This window comes from Falco punctatus (genome assembly GCF_963210335.1).
Source record: "Falco punctatus genome assembly, chromosome: 10".
Lineage (NCBI taxonomy): Eukaryota > Metazoa > Chordata > Aves > Falconiformes > Falconidae > Falco > Falco punctatus.
Window position 1 is genome coordinate 3,564,748 of NC_137590.1, and position 16,118 is coordinate 3,580,865.

Sequence of the window (16,118 nt, forward strand, 5' to 3'; positions counted from 1 at the left end):
CACTCAGATCTTCACAGCAGCACTTGAGCGTGACTGAGGAGCCCCATGGATCCCTGGCTGGCCCTCTGCAGAGGCTGAATACCTCCCTTAGTATGCATGGAGATAATCTTGCAATTTTAAAATTAAAGTAACTACAGCATTTTCTGGGTCTGGTTATTATGCACATTCTTAGACAGCTGAGTCTTGCTGTTGAAGAAATTATGACAGGAGAGTGAAAACTTAATTCTGTAAGCCCCCTGTACAGAAGCTTCTGCTGGAGTTGGAGATGCTGCAGAACTGAGCCTCAGCAGCACCGTGTAGAGTCATTCACAGATCACTAGTGGGAACGTTCAGGATTTCTCAAGAGTTTTGCAGTTTCCATCAGAATGAACTTGGAGGTTTGTGTCTCATAAATGTGCCTTATCATACATAACACTGAGAGCAGCACCATTATTTAACTCCAGAAAATTTAAATATAGAGAGGAAATCCCATCAGCTTGTGGAAATAGTTTCTTCTGCTTTAGCCTGATGTGCATAGAATGACTTACTGGGATGTGACAGAGTAACTTGTGATTAATATGAAAGGGAGGGCAAAGGAGGGCTGGGTTTTTTCGGGTTTAAAATGGATTAAAATTTTATAGGAATATTCCTCTCCCATTGCTGCATGGTTATTACTGTCTAGCTATGACTTCCTCACCCAACAATTATTTCAACTACACATCAGGGCAGCTGTGATGATACAGGGGCAAAAAGGTGCTGGGATAACTGTGAAGTTCAAATGCTTTTAAGATTGAGAGAAATGGCCCTACTTTCTTGTAGTGCATCAGCACTGGAAGAAGGGAACTTCCTGGGAGAGGAGTGCTTAACGATCTTGAGACCTCAGTAATGAACCTGGCTCTGAAAGGTGACCGGTGAAATCGTGGCGGGGGAGACTGCAAGAAACCAATGCAACATGAAGAGGAAAAAAATTCCTACTGTTCACACACAGTTTTGCTGCACATGAGAACTATTCGCTTGATAGCTCTTGCTCCCTCAAATTTGTTTAAGAGGGCTCTTTTGTTTTCTGAGATATATTCTGGTTTTGTAGAGAGACAACATCTTTTTTAAACAGATCTAATCCCACTTCAAATCTGTTTGTTATTGCATTTTGTCTTCTGATACACTGGAATGTTATTCCTTTGACAGGTTTGTTCTGTTTTGTGCTATTTGTTTCAGAAGGGTTTATCACACATTTTAAGTTGAATGCATGAAAATATTTTTTTCTTTTCACTTGAACAAACATCTGCCTTCTAAAAGTTTTTTAGCAGAAATTTTTATATCACCATAATTAGTTGTTAATAACAGACACATTTAACATTATACTCTTACAAAAAAATATTCCCCACCGGGAAGACAAATCAAACTTCCTCACATGTGGATGCCCATTTAACCCAGTGAGCATCTTTATTTTCACCAAATTTGGTATCAAGACTTAGAGGGATTTCAAATGTCAGCTTTAGGGGCTTCCTTATCCCAGGGAGCTAATGAACCACCTTTGAATTAGTGAAGAACTTGGTGCAGACCTGGATGGGACCACAAGTGAACTGAGTTTGCTAACTTGAGCCCAGTTTCTAGAGAACATCGTCTGCTCCAGAGCTCTGCTGCGCTGCCAGACCCTGACCTTGGCTCCCAGTTAAAATAAGCAGTGGGAGGGCAGGGGTAGGAGAAGTTCAGTGTTTAAGGTAAATTTTGGGATGGGCTAGCAACAGTAGACCGTAAAAATATCAGCTTTATAATTCAAAGCATCCACTGCTAGGATACACTGGGTAGCTTTGGAAAAGAAGAGTCTTCAAAAAAATCAGAATAAAGTTGATTATCGCTGCGTGAACCAAGTCCTCCTGGAATCATAGCAGGAAGGGTTTACCTGGAGTGCTGCGGAGGCTGCCGTGCCCTTTCAGCACCCGCGTGGTGTGAAAGGATGCTCTTGGCCTGGCTGGGGGGTTGTGCAATCACACGTTTGTTTGCAGATAAACCAGTAGCCAGGCAAAGGAGGTAAAAACAACTGAAAAAAGCACTAATCAGACATTACAGCCACAAGTGAAGGCCAAATCAGAAAGGATTTGTTTTGGGTTTGATTTTTTCAGTGTTAATGCAGAGCCCAATGGATGATTAGTCATTTACAAAGGCTTTTTTTCCTCTCTTCTGCTTGAAGGTTTGCAGGAAGAACTGCCTGAATGTCCCCTGAAGCCTTCTGCACAGGGGTGAGAGCTGGGGCAGAGGAGGGGGCAGCTGTGGGCACAGAAGCAGGAGGGCTGTTAGGTTTGAGAGGAGAGCAGTGCTCCGTGTTCCTAACGTCCTTACGCTTACACCCACTTCCTTGGGTAGTCAGTATTTCTCCTCTGTTTCTTGACATCTGGAGATGCTTTCTGCAGCGTAGCAGCCGCTGGCCAGGTGCTGTGGATCACTTAAAAAGTTTTTCATAAACAGGTTATCATTGTCAATGTCCTTAAATAGCGCTTCCAAAGGCATGACAAACCTGAGGCTGTTACAAATACCTTTTGCCTCTGTTTCCTTAAACAGATTTTTCAATGAGCCAGTGTCCAGAAACAGGGCTGTTATTAATGCATTAGCTTCTCAGTTTCTTCCAGGAACTGGACATTTAAAAAACTATATGATAGCATTAGTATATGTGACAATGTCACAAGAGAGGTAGGTGTGAAAGAAACTGTTTCATAATACCACTGCAGAGGAAAAGAGGAATAATTTAAGACATGTCTGAAAGTGCTGCTTCAACTTGGCAAACTACAAAGTTTCCCAGTATTTTATACAGCACACGTACAGCGTGTATACAGAGTCTCTAATGCATTGGCTGTATGACTCCCTTTTTCCTGTAAAATGGTGAGCATCCTCGGCACACCGCTCAGTCAACGTGGGAGTGAAATCTTACTGGGCACGGCATTTGTAGGCCACTGTGGTACCTCAAGCACCTTTGACCAGCTGGGCTCAAAAGGTGGCCTTTAGTATTCATTGTAATCCCCACCTCTGCACTTTGCTCACTGGTTTTGTAATTTCTGCAGCTGGTGTGGCTGTGGATTTTTAATGATAGCCATGATGTGAGCAGAGCAACTGCTCAGAGGGGACCGGCTGGTGCAAAGGTTAATTAGTTTTTGTTCGCAGGGTGCAACAAGTCTATTATACAACCATAGCATTGTCAGGCACAGTAAAATTTTTGCCTGTATCAGTCAAAAGGTGGATCTCCCTGTCTATGTTTAAGACCATACACAAATTGTCACCTCTGTAAATTTGAACTTGTCATAATGGCAGTTTTACTTGTTTTCCATTTTTATAATTTCGAGTTAGTTTCTAAATAGCTTTGCAAAAGTGGAGAGTTAAAATGGATACATCCTATCACCCTCTGAGCCACCGCATCACTTGTAGGCATCACAACAGCTGCTCTTTATCTGAGCTCTTCTTTCAAGTAAATGTAATAACCTTTCTCATTCTTGGGAGCCATATATCTGCCTTTAGCACAAATTAAGTGCTTCTGTTCTGGAGAGAGAGAAAGAAAAGCAGGAGGAGAAAAGCAAAGCCTTTGTGGTGGATTTGCCTGGAATCTCCAAAATCAATTATTCTCTTAGTGCTATTTTTTAATTCTCATTCAGTTTAGTAATGCTAATCTTGATTCCTCGCTGTGTGTTTATGCTCATCCTCCTACAGATTCAACCTGTATGCCTGATAATCCCTCATATAAATTCTGGTCTGTCTTTCTCTCCAGGACTGCTTTGTTTTACTGTGCTCTCTGCTTAGAATATGGCTGAAAGCTTGTGGCTCTCATCACTCTTTCCATTTCTTGTGAGCTTTTTTCACAAAATGAGAATGTCTCATTGTTGTCTTAAGCCTGTGCTATTTGCAGTCCTCAATAACTGGAGGCGGAAGATTGGTGTAGTGATGTTATCTGTAGGGATACTGTTGGTGGTATTCAATTTTTTAATAAATTACAACAAAGAAATAGCCAAAGTGGAATCTGTCTTTCAGATTTCATGAGCTATTCTGCTTTGGCTTACAACACGGAGAAGCGCTGGCATCGTGCACAGCTTTTTATAGTCCCAGTACTCTGGTATATGCTGCTGAAGGTTGCAAACTAGTCTGTCTTCTACAACCTGTGTGTGCAGCCAGCTGATGCTGAGGGCATCGCTGGGTAGTGCTGGCTAACAGGTATTCTGCATCAAGGTGTAAATCGGTGCCCTGCCACCTTTACCTCAACATTATCATTCTTACAGGTACCTGTTTGCCCTTGCATTTCCATATTGGAGACTACGTTTCAGAGATACAGATATAATCAGGATCTGAAAGCATAAGGGAAAACATTTCTACATGCAGAGAGGCTTTAATCATTTGTAGGCTATTCGCATAAAAAGCACCATTAAAAAAGAAAAAAAAAAAAAAAAAAAAGAAAAGGAAATCATGTTTACAAGTGATTTGAGAATAACTGTCTTTTGAAAATAAGCCTCTAGGTCTGTTAGGGAATTTTACATTCAGCATGCTGCCTGGCCACTATGTGCTACAAAGAAATTACACCGATTGAGCAGCTCATTTTAACTCATAATGACTTTGAACCCATTATTTTTCATTAATTTTTCTGGCTTAAATAATGCTTTAAAGTAATTTTTCTAAATGTTTTTTGTTTCAAGAGTGACTTTCTATCTGAAGAATTGTATTTTTAGGTGTTACAAACTGGAAACCAGACCTAACCTTTGCCAGACTGACCTGTCGCCTTCTGGGGTCTTTGCTGTCATCTGGCTGTGGCCAAACCTCCCATGGCTTGCGTTGCTTCTCTCAGGTTGTCCCTCTCTCATTTACACTTGCACTGCCTTTTTCTTGCCCCTGGGTATTTACCCAGCTGTCCCTAGAGCCATTTTGTTTGCTTTCTCTTCTCCTCCTGTTGTGGTATGGGATGCTTCTCTCTCCTGTGCGGCAGCGCGGCTACTGATGCTACCACTGCCATTGCAGGACTTTGTTTTTTACGCCTCGCCAGTTGGAAATCTCACACAAATACCTGCCTTTTCCTCCTGCCTACGGCTCTTTCGGATTCTTTTTTCCTGTCAGTTACATTTTTTAATGCAGTATTGTAATTGCTGCTTAAAATAAAGAATGTTTGTGAAATAGGCTTTAGAGAAGAAACTTCTATTATCAGTTCTTCAGTGAAGCTCCACAGAGAAGTTCGCTTTATATCTGGTGGCTTATTGTTATAAAACAACATATCTGTCCATATCTTCTACTTGCTGCCATTGCTGTTTCTCTGTCTGGGTCTCCTGTCCCCCCATCCCCATCTGTGAGACTTTGCATTGTCTGATGGAATCGTCACAGGGTGTCAGTCCAGAAATGTCAGTCCTTGGCTCTGCTGCTGGGTGCCTGTGATGCCAAAGGCATATGCTTAATCCTTCCAGATCTATAAAGAAAATAACATAGTTTATTACTTACCTTGCGAGAGCATTGGGAGGATTTAGAATACATATGAATATCGCTCTAGGAGTGTGTAGTGCTACATATGAACGCTTGCTGGTAAGTGGATGATTTTTCACTTCCTTAGCATTTTGGGAAGGTTCTCCTCCTCCTTTGTGGTTATGACTTGCAATAATTAAGTTTAGGTTTTTGTAATCACTTGCAAACCATTTTCCAGCTTAAAGTAGCTAAACATGTCATCTCTCTTTCCTTGTGGACAGAAACACTTTCAGCTTAAGAAACGTACTGAAACATTTTACTCTGGAATACAAATGGCAGCCCTCTGTTCGGATATTAATTTTGAATTTCAAAATTTATGTCCTTAAGCAGTCAGCCCTGCAGAGCCAGCTTTAATCATGATCTGAAGCAAAGGGGAATTTAAAAAGTTGAAAGCCACAAGGAGCTGACAAGATGTGAAACCATCCTGCCAGTAGTTGCACCTGGCTGAACTAGTCTGAGATTTTTTCATTATCTATGAATCCACGGCAGGATAACCAGTTTAGGCCTTAATCAAAACCTTAATTAAACAATTGGTGACTGATGAACCATAAACCTGACCTCTCATGGGCTGATGAGGTGGATTGACTCTGGGAAAGAGCTCATTTGCCCCTGCTCTGCTCTCTTTGCATCTCTGAAGCATCACCAGAATGGTATCCGCTGTGACTGTGCTGCTTGTAACGTGTTCCATCTCACTGCAAGATGCTGCATCTCTGGGAATTTTGAAAGAGGTGGAAAAAAAAAGAAAATTAGGTTGGTAGGAAAGGGCTGAAACCTTGAAACAGCTACGAATGTAAAATGGAGTGCTGGGTGAATACCAATGCCTGTGAAAGTCAGCTTTGTGCCACTGATCAAGCTTCTGGGACAGTGTGGTTTTTGCACGGTCCATAAATGTGTATCTCTGAAAGTAGTAGCCTGGTCTAGTAGGTAATGCACAGACCTGGAGTCCAGGGACCTACGGGCTTCACTCTTCTGGCACTGTCTTCTATCATTTGCCTTCCTTATTAAGAAAGTAAGCTCACGGCACAAAATTGTCTTACTTCATGTTAGTACAGTGTGAAGGGGTCCTGACCTGAGTGGGAGCTCTGGATTCCACTGAAATACAAACAGTAATAACAGTGGTGACCTGTTCTGTATCCTATTATTCCAGTATTGAGTTTCAGCTACAAGGAACAATTTATTCCCGGAAATGTGGTGGAAGTAACCACTAGAAAATACGGTTATAGTTTCCCCCCCCCTTTTAATGCCAGCAGTATATAAACATTGTTTTTCAGAAAGAAAAGAGTGGCCCCTCAAGTACAATGGTGCAGAGCTTTCAAAGTGTATTTAAAGACATTTGTATGAGATGGCCATCTGAGCAGTTTTTATGGGCTTGTGTGCTCAGAGGATTTCAGATCTTCCTGAATGTCCATAAATGAGAGAAACAAAACTGAATTCTAAAAAGGCATTAGTGTCAGGAGCAGCAGAAGTCATCTTCTGCAAGCACAGTAACAGCTCACAGACCTCCTCCTGCCAGAATAAAATAGGCTTGGCTTACCTACAGGTGGTGGTGGTGCAGGTGGGGGTACAAACAACCTTAGCAGATGTAGGCATCTACAAGGAAGATACACCAGAATGGCAGGAAAACAGTGGACTTTTGCAGTAATGTTGCACTGCAAATCTTTAAGAATCTGAGACCCAGGAATTTACTGACACTGTCACATTATCAATTCCTAGGAGCTATTAGCTGAGACAACTTACAAATGGTTGGACTAGTAGCCTAAAGGAATTGTTGGCCTTTGCCAAGATAGATAGAAAGAGTTACACAGAAGATTCAAGTGAATCAGTCACCACAGTGTGTAGGTGTCAGGACAGATAATAAGCCTTTATTATTCTCTTTCTAGAACTGCAGTAGTCTACAATGGGATGAGAAATATCAAATAAAAATACACTGACCACACATTGCCTGTAGTAACAAGCAACAGCCTGGCAAAAGCAAACCGATCTAGTGGATTAGAAGATGGAGTTGACAGCGCTTTTTTTTTTTTTTTTTTTTTTTTTTTTGCTGTGGCTTACAATTCATGAGCATGTTCAGATCATACAAAAACGAGGGACATCTGACTGTGCTGTTTGTGGTAGAAAACTGTTCTCCAGCACCTGTTATTCAGGGTCATAAGAGTAACTGCAACTCAAGTGAGGGATAATTTGAAGTACTTCTGAGTTTCACTTCAAACAAACAGAGATTTAGCAATTTTCAGGGAAAAATTGTACCTTTATCATTTACTTTGTAGTGTAAGAGTGTCAGGATTGCCTGTATGATGGTATATAGCTCACCTCTTGGACAGACTTGCTTCAAGACTGTAAGAGATGTTGTCAGATAAAGAAGGTAATATGCAACTGATATGTTATTTTACTTTCATGCTCAGGAGTCCCATTAATGCATTTGAGACATGTAAGTGCAGAAGTTACCAGTGAACTCTTAACTGAATGGGAAAATTGGTGGATGCAGCAGAGCAATAGAGTTGTCAGGGACAAAAAGCTGAAAATTACATACATGTTTCAAACAGCCAGCATTTTTGCTTGGTAAATATTGTATTTTGCTGTGGCAAACTAGATTAACAGTTTAGCTGTAGGAAAAGTGAAATCATACTTTTATCGCTACATGTGGTGAGTTTTCTTGTTTTACATTTATTGCGTTGTTCTGTGTGTACTCTTCAAGATATGATGAGAGCAGAATATAACACTTTATTCAAGATCAGGTCCTTATCGCTGGAAGGCCATCAGCTAAGGCCCTATTCAGAACATACCAGAAAACCCTATGGTCAGTTATACAATTTGATCTTGGTAAGCGTTTGGACTCATCCTTGCAGACAGAGATCTTTTAAAGCATACACAGTTTAATGTGTGGCAAGTAGGCGAAAGAATAACCCAGTGAGGCTTTCTGCTGTCTCAGCCATGTAAGGACTTGATTATTATGTCCCCAAGCAACTGACTTCATGAGCAGAAGTGATTCAGGTTTCCCTAAAGGTCAGCAACAGAGTTGTTAAAAGAGCAAAACATTATGGTCTTCTGATGACAGCACTACACTTTCACCTTTGATTCCCTTTTCCTACTGTGTTTAAGCTGTAAAGGAAGACTTGGCTGACTCCAACCCAAATAAGATTGTGATCTCATGTAATGTGAATTCATTTAACTTCATCAAATGCAATTATGATATTTTTAGTAGTAGTAAAGTATATCAGGAATGTAATAAAGATAGGCTTATTTAGTCTTTATAGTAGCCACAACTCAAATCTTGTGGGGCTTTCTAAATCAAGGTCAGTGGTTTAAGCTACATCTGGGAAAATCCTGTGCAGCAAGTAGCGAAGTCAGCAGAGCTCAGGTATAGAATAAGCACTATATAAGTAGCCCCAGCAACAGGGGAAAGAGTAGCATTCTGCAAGGTGCTCAGTTAAGCAAAGGGCAGAAGACCCTTAAAATCAGATCATGACAAGGAACTAAAAGAATAAATGTGTGGAAATAATGTTCCTAAATACCTGATTTTTAAGCATGTAGGCTTTACTCAAAAAACCCCAAAATTTCAAATAGAAATTATGTTGTTTTGCCTGGGCTGCAGAAGAACTCGTGTATGGAATACATTAGAAGATGTGGAGGTTGCTTAGTGTGTTAGATTACTGCTTGGTACATGCATAATTGTAACCATGTGCTTACAAACGCCAGGCCTCCGGTATGTTGAGAAATACAAATGTGGTCTGATTTTAGAAGAAAAAAAACTTTCTGCCAGTAGTATTATTGGATATGTTACTGCAAACTTTTATATGCATTATTTCATTAACGACTGTTTGAGATGAAAATTATAACTGCTATTAATTCTCCTGCTTCTGGGTGTATGCTAGTGCTTCAGAAGAGTAAATTCACCATTGCAGTTTAATGTGGTAAAATATTAGAGTCGGTTATATTACACTGGGGTATTATGCCCTATTACTGCTCTGAATTACCTGTCATCAGCCCTTATTAAAGGCATATTTGGTTAGATGGACAATTGTCTATTGTAATTTAATTGCAAATATGTTGTTAGGCTTTCAAATGAATATTTTTCTACACTCTTCAGTGATTTTTCTACAAATTCTCTTTTTTATATCCTTCTCCCTCTCCCTCCATCTTTTAAGGAGCTTCCACCCAAAATTCCAATGCAGTGGAACCAGAAAAACAAGTTGACAGCACAGTGAAAATGGCCGGAGTTATAGCTGGTCTCCTGATGTTTGTTATTATCCTCTTGGGAGCAATGCTTACCATCAAGAGAAGGTAAGTTTCTGCTTTGCTTCCATCTTGAACCTTCTGGCTAGTGGTTTCTACTTCAAAAAGAAGAATAAATTTAGTAGAGAGAAAACATTCCATTTGTGTTACAGAGGACAACAGTCAATGCCAATATACGCAACTCTTTGCAGTAGTTCTAGCCCCAGAAAAGATGGGTGTTCTGGCAGATAGTATATGAACAACAAAATAATTGTTGTCAAAGTAAAGAGTTAAGGATAAGTATCTGATAATTAATGAGAAGGAGTAGCTCATGAAAAAGCATGGAAAAGTACAAAGTGATAAGGAGGCAGTGGAAGTGGGCATGGGCAGGAAGCACAACAGTGGTCTAATAGAAGACAAGAATTCTTTCTCTAACAGCCAAGAAAAATAATATCTTACAATAATGCGATCAGGGGTCTTGTTCCCAAGTGAGTCTTGATGCGACATATTTTCACACAGCAATTTCTTTGCAACCACTGTTCGACTGGAATATTACATCTTGCTGAGGGTTAGAATCTTTCCACGAATTAGCTTTCGTTTACAAGGGAATGAAACTTGGAAAAATCATTTATGTAATGAAATTTGTTCAAACAGTTCATTTTGTGTGATTTTCTTTGGACCATTTGCACTTACACTTTGAAGTAGACTACTGTAGTTGCTACTATTTGAAGATATCCACATTTGCAGTGTAATATACTGATCCAGAAAACCCTTTATAGCAAGAGGTTTTCTTGAGAAAATTTTGTAATTTATTTTTTTTTTTTATTAGTCACATTTCTGAGGTGAACCCTACTTTTCAAGAGTCATTTGATCCTAAATGAAACAGGACTTAGGTAGCCTGGCACCCCTTGTCTAGGGTGTGGGTAGCATTACATGTCAGAGCCTTGATGATTTTACTCGGTCTATTGTCGGGAGTGCAGCTTTTCAAAACAAAGCTCCATTCCTTTGAGATCTGTTATCTCTGTGACAAACAGCCACACATTTCCCAAAAATAAAAGCACCAGTTAAATCTTGATATAATCTCTATGTTAATCCAGAGCACATATGCAAATGGCATAGCTCTGTGCTGCAGGCGCTGGAGCGCAGGGCTGCTGTTCAGAAGGATGTTGGGCGGCTGGAGGAGCGGCTGGTGGCAGCCTCCTGACGTTTAGCAAAGGCCAGGTCCCGCATCTGGGATGGAGTAACCTATGTTACAGCACAGGCAGGTTGGCAGAGAAGGACCCTGGAGGTCTTGGTGGCCATGGCGAACATAACTCAGCAATGTGCCCTTGCAGCAAAGAAGGTCCACTGTGTCCAGGGCGGTGTTAGCAGGAGTGTAGCCAGCAGGTTGAGGCAAGTGATTATTCCCTTCTGTTTGCCATCAGTGAGGTTGCTCTGGGCCTGTTCTGTGCAGTTTGGGGATCCTCAGTACAAGAAAGGCACTGATTGATATATTAGAGAAAACCCAGAGGAGGGTTACCAAGATGGTTTGGAGGTGGAGAATCTCCATCCCTGGAGAAATTAAAAACTTAACTTGACAATGCCCTGAGGGACTTGCTGCAAGTAAAATGGGAGTTTGCACTAGGAGTCCTTTTTGAGTAGCCTTTCCAAATGTAATTCCACAAAAAGGATCACATAGGTAGTGACTACTGTGAATTCCTGTTGAATTAACTGAAGGGGTGGGAAATCTAGATTTTTAATCCAATTTTTGTTGTAAGTAAGAAAAATCAGATTTTGTGAACAAATGTGTATGTGTTTTGCATCACATCTGCTGCACTTCTGTTCAATGTTAAGTCCAAACAGCACAGATGCCTCTGGTTCCACTCCCCTGGGAGCTTTTCAGTTCGTAAGCAGAAAAAAAAATCAGATGCCTCCAATGAAAAACAGGGAAAGGGTTTCAGCAAAAATTGAGCTGGATTTCTGGTCTGGTGAATGCACGGCCCTCATACATTCCTGTTAACTTCCTAAAAGCTCTCAAAGAAATACTTTTATTCTAAGCTTGAGAGATAAAACTTATAAGGAAAGCTATCAGAGCAGTGCCACATCTGTGGTGTATTTCATAAGCTATAAAAACTTGATAGCATTTCTGTCCCATAATGTATTATTATTATTAGTCATGTATGTTGCTGGGCAGAAAACAATGATTTGTGATGACCAGAAATTCCTTATTTCAGGGTAGTTTTTCTGTGTAGCCTGCCAACAGCTAAGTCAGAGAGGTAAGTATAATCTTATGAACCAATATACTTTAATATTAAGGAGATAGTATTCGTAATCTCTGTATTTACTGAAATAATGAGTTAAAAGTACAGAATGGGAGGAACTTGGATAATTAGACAGTTTGTCAATGTATGCACACTTACAAACGCTTCAGTGGCAATGAAGGAAGACAGTAAAACACATGATGGTTGCTCCTATGTGAGAGATGTCTTCCACAGATTCTGATCAAAATGGAAATCCAAAAGTCAAATGTCCTTTGCATACGTCGTAGGTCCATTTTCAGGATTTTCACAATGCTCACCCTCTATCACATGCCGTAGGTTAGAATTTTCCATAAAGCTCCATAATTAGTGTTTTCAGTCAGTTGTATGTGTGGTAGAATATCTCACTGTTTTGTTCACTAAAGGCCTTTTTTCCCTATTTTCAGATTTCACATCAAACTCATATTCCCAAACAGTCTACCACATCTTTTGAAATGTAAATGTGGGACTCTTGCTGTTAAACACTGTGATTGCTGCCAATCTATTTTTTGTATAAATTTGAAAACAGTTAGGAAATTTCTCAGAGGTAGAATTACAGGCTAGTATTTTTTTTCTCCAAACACTACAGAGAAAATTTTCATTGTTCTCATTCCGATGAATGCATTCATATAGAGATGATGATACATATCAATGATGCAACATCTTTGCTTGATCTTCCATCTCCCACTGGAAAACCAGCAAAAGGCTAAGTTATCAATATGTAGGAATCTTTCAAAGCAAAAGTAAAAATTCACAATTTATTTAGATTATCAGATTATCAGATTTTTTGCTTTTATTTGTTTTTAAATGAACTCTACGTATTTTCTGCATAATATGTCAAACTTCTACTAGAGTGAATGAAGCGTTTTTATTAACCAGTGCAAAGAGCAGGAGAAAACTTAGAGACTGTATTATTGTTTAGTTAGAAGACATATAAAATCAATGGATTTCAGCTTGATTTTTTTTTTCTGATGTCTTTTTAACTCAGGTAAGTAAATGATGGGGAGATCTATCAAGATCCAGCTTTTTCCAATATTTGATTCTTCTGGTGTTTTGGCTGTCATGACCGGTGCCATATAAGTTGATATCTCATAGAGGAACACAGACAAAATCAGAATCAAAAATACTTGTAATGCAGAGCAAGTTCCAAAGGCTAGAGACCGAGGACCTGTTTGTTTGATGTAAAAATTCCCAAGCTTGTGCTGACCTGAGCTGCCCCCCTGTTGCAGTGCACATGCTCTTCTGTGGAACTAGCCTAGTCCCCAAATCAGCAATGTTTACTGAATTTGGATGTGATGTCCCATGGACAGAACTTTGCTATGTCTGGCTTTGCCATAGGCTCTGTTAACATGGGCATCTTTCTTCAAAATTAAAATTAGAAAGGAGGCAAGCGGGAGTATTAGAAATATAAATTCTCCCCTTTTTTATTTCTAGAGCTGGAAAATTACATTTTCCTCTGTGTTGTTCCCACCCCTGTGCAAACAGGCAAACTCACTGCAGTCCTATCTCTCTTTGCCTGTTTGCTGTCATTTGCAAGGTTACCCACCGGAATACGCACTATTATAAGAAATAAACTGGCTCATCGACTTTAAAATCTTTTCCCATTTAGAAGCTATAACAGTGCAGAAAGAGGTTTTGGAGGCTTGCTCTCCCTGGGTCTGTGTAGCACACCTCCAGCATCGCTGAGAAACCTGCTGATTGCATCGGTTCTGGGTCTCCCTTGAACGGGCACCACCAGTCACGTCCAATTGAGGCTTGGAGCTACATATGGACAAGTGCTCCCCGAAGATGAACTTAATCCTGTCAGACTCATTTCATTTGTAAACTAGTGTGGATTGGGACCAGCTTTTATAAGAGGAAAGGCCGCTTTGGACCACAGGTTGATTTAAACTTCTGGAGGAGCACAGCTGAAAGCTTGCACTTGTCTGAGAGAACAGTTTAACAATAAAGTTCTCTTTTTTATTTTACAAACAGAAACGTTAGGAGCTTAAGCTCTTGCATTCGATTTTTGCATTAATCTTACTTTAAAAAGAGTTCCTCTTCCCAGTCTGCTAAGGCTAATACTTCAGTGTACAAGGCAGTGTAGTCTTGCAAGGCAACAAAGCAGAAAGATAATTTAATTAGACAAATTTAGAGGCATTTTCTTCAAATGGAGCTGGAAAATATCACAGTGACATTTGTTTATGGTCCAGGGCATCATAGTTCATTGGTAATAGGCACAGTTAAGGATTTCCTGAATGAAGCGTTTTTATTAACCAGTGCAAAGAGCAAAGGAAGGAGAGAGATTAGAAGAGACAGAAACACTAAGAGAAGGCAGACACTGGTTTAGGATTAGGATTAAGCAGATCATCAGAAGCTGCTTTTTGTTTCTGTGAGATACACCAAATCAGCATAATTTTTGGAACCTTTCATACATGAGGCATGAGCAAGCGTTGCTATGTCGCTCACAGTTTCAATACATGGTATTGCAAAAACTCTAGTGACTTGCAAATTTCTGGGGACTACCAGTGTTTTATAGGGTTTAGTCAGATGTATGAAGCTCAGCCATGCCAGCCAGAATGTTTATGCAGTGGAAAATTAGGGTTTGACTTTATGTCTCTTACCTAAAAGTTTTAGTTGAGCCCTGGGTTTGCCTAAAGACTGCTTAAGTATATGTATATCTATGTAAAAATTGTGTGTGTATGTATATTTGTTTAAAATATGACTGTCTTACAGTATCTAAAATGAAAACTATTAACAAAACTTGTTTTCTTGGTTTTGGGTACGTTTGCAGCTCTTGTGTCATCATATGTATGTGGACACACAAATTGCTGCAACATAATTCAGCCTGTTAATTTACAGGTGATGATCAGTGCCTGCATAAGGCAGTACCACTCTCTTTCATTAATAGATACATACCTTGAAATACCTCATATTTATTGTATCAAAACAATGATAATTCTGTAAGGAGCTTGTTTGTTTGTCCCTTAAATATTTAAGTATTTTTGTGTAATAGAGAAAATAGGATCCGTTAGTAAAAATTAGTTGAAACAAGAAAGAAGGTACTTGTAAACTGCTTTTCTGGAAGAAAATAGCCTCTGACCTTGCCCTCCTCCAAAAGGATTAGATTTTGGTCAGTTCTGATTTCATTTGGACAGTTTTAACTCCGGTGTAATCATGACTTACATTTCCCTGGAATGAAGAATGTGACACTTCTCAGGCTTGTGCATTTGAGCGGACAAAGCCTCTACTGACCCTGTTAAGTATAAGACTGAATAAATAGGATCAGACAGCCGGTCATGGGTGCACTGTAAATATGTTTTTTAAACTGTGGTTGGTAGCAAAAAAGGAGATTTGGGGCCATGTAGGGTCTAGGTTTAGTTCCTCCTATGAAGATTCAGCTCCTTGTTCTGGATTAGGATTTAGGTTGTTACCTTTAATTAAACAAACCCCAAAAGCCTCTTGAGAAGCACATACCTGAGATATAGAATAGAATTAACAAAGGGATATTTGCACATTTAGTGACCCGTGTCCCATGTCCCTTCTGTGTCCATATTTAAGGTGGGTGGCAGGCAGGGGTTTCAGGGTGTGTGATACATTCTAGGATATGGTCATGTTTTTAGTAACTGTAACTCTGGTGAATTTTACCAGTTTTGAAATATTCCTTAGGAAGTCCTGATTTTAGGTTGCGTATTTCAGGAGAATTTGAGCCAAAATGGCCTGACCAATTCCATATATAATCCTCCTTTGGTTTGTCTTCCTTTATTTTCTATCATTATGGAATAAATCTCTGAGGTTTCCTCTGCAGCCTTGAGGGATACACAACTTCTTAATGGGAAATAAGAGTCTCATGTGATCACATATGTCTGCTGGCTGAGACATGAGAAAAATGAAAGTACAGCAAAGATGTTCAGCAGAATAATTACAGTTGATAGTGCTGTGAGAAACCTGGCACTGGCCTATCGGAGGGGTTGGTTTAATGGAATAATTTTGGGGATGTAGAGGGGTCAGCTATGTGGGCTTTCATTTTCCACATCCTGGTGATTTTCCCCTTTGTTTAGAGGTTCAGGAGAACTTTGAATTTTGCAGTGAAGCTCAGTGGCAATCACTGCACTTCAATTGGTGCATTGCTACGGCACATAGAATTTCTGGGGTTTGGGACATAATAGCATTATATTAAAAATACCTTCA

General features: G+C 39.9%; 1 protein-coding gene across 4 annotated transcripts in view; it reads left to right on the plus strand.

The window, feature by feature from the left end:
* The window catches only part of PTPRT (protein tyrosine phosphatase receptor type T), a 467,104-nt gene that overhangs the window by 375,444 nt on the left and 75,542 nt on the right, over positions 1-16,118 (plus strand). For all 4 annotated transcript variants that reach the window (XM_080405963.1, XM_080405961.1, XM_080405964.1 and 1 more), the window contains exon 14: positions 9,606-9,741. In XM_080405963.1, the coding sequence (XP_080262089.1) occupies positions 9,606-9,741 (136 nt within the window). The remainder of the gene's footprint in view (positions 1-9,605; positions 9,742-16,118) is intronic.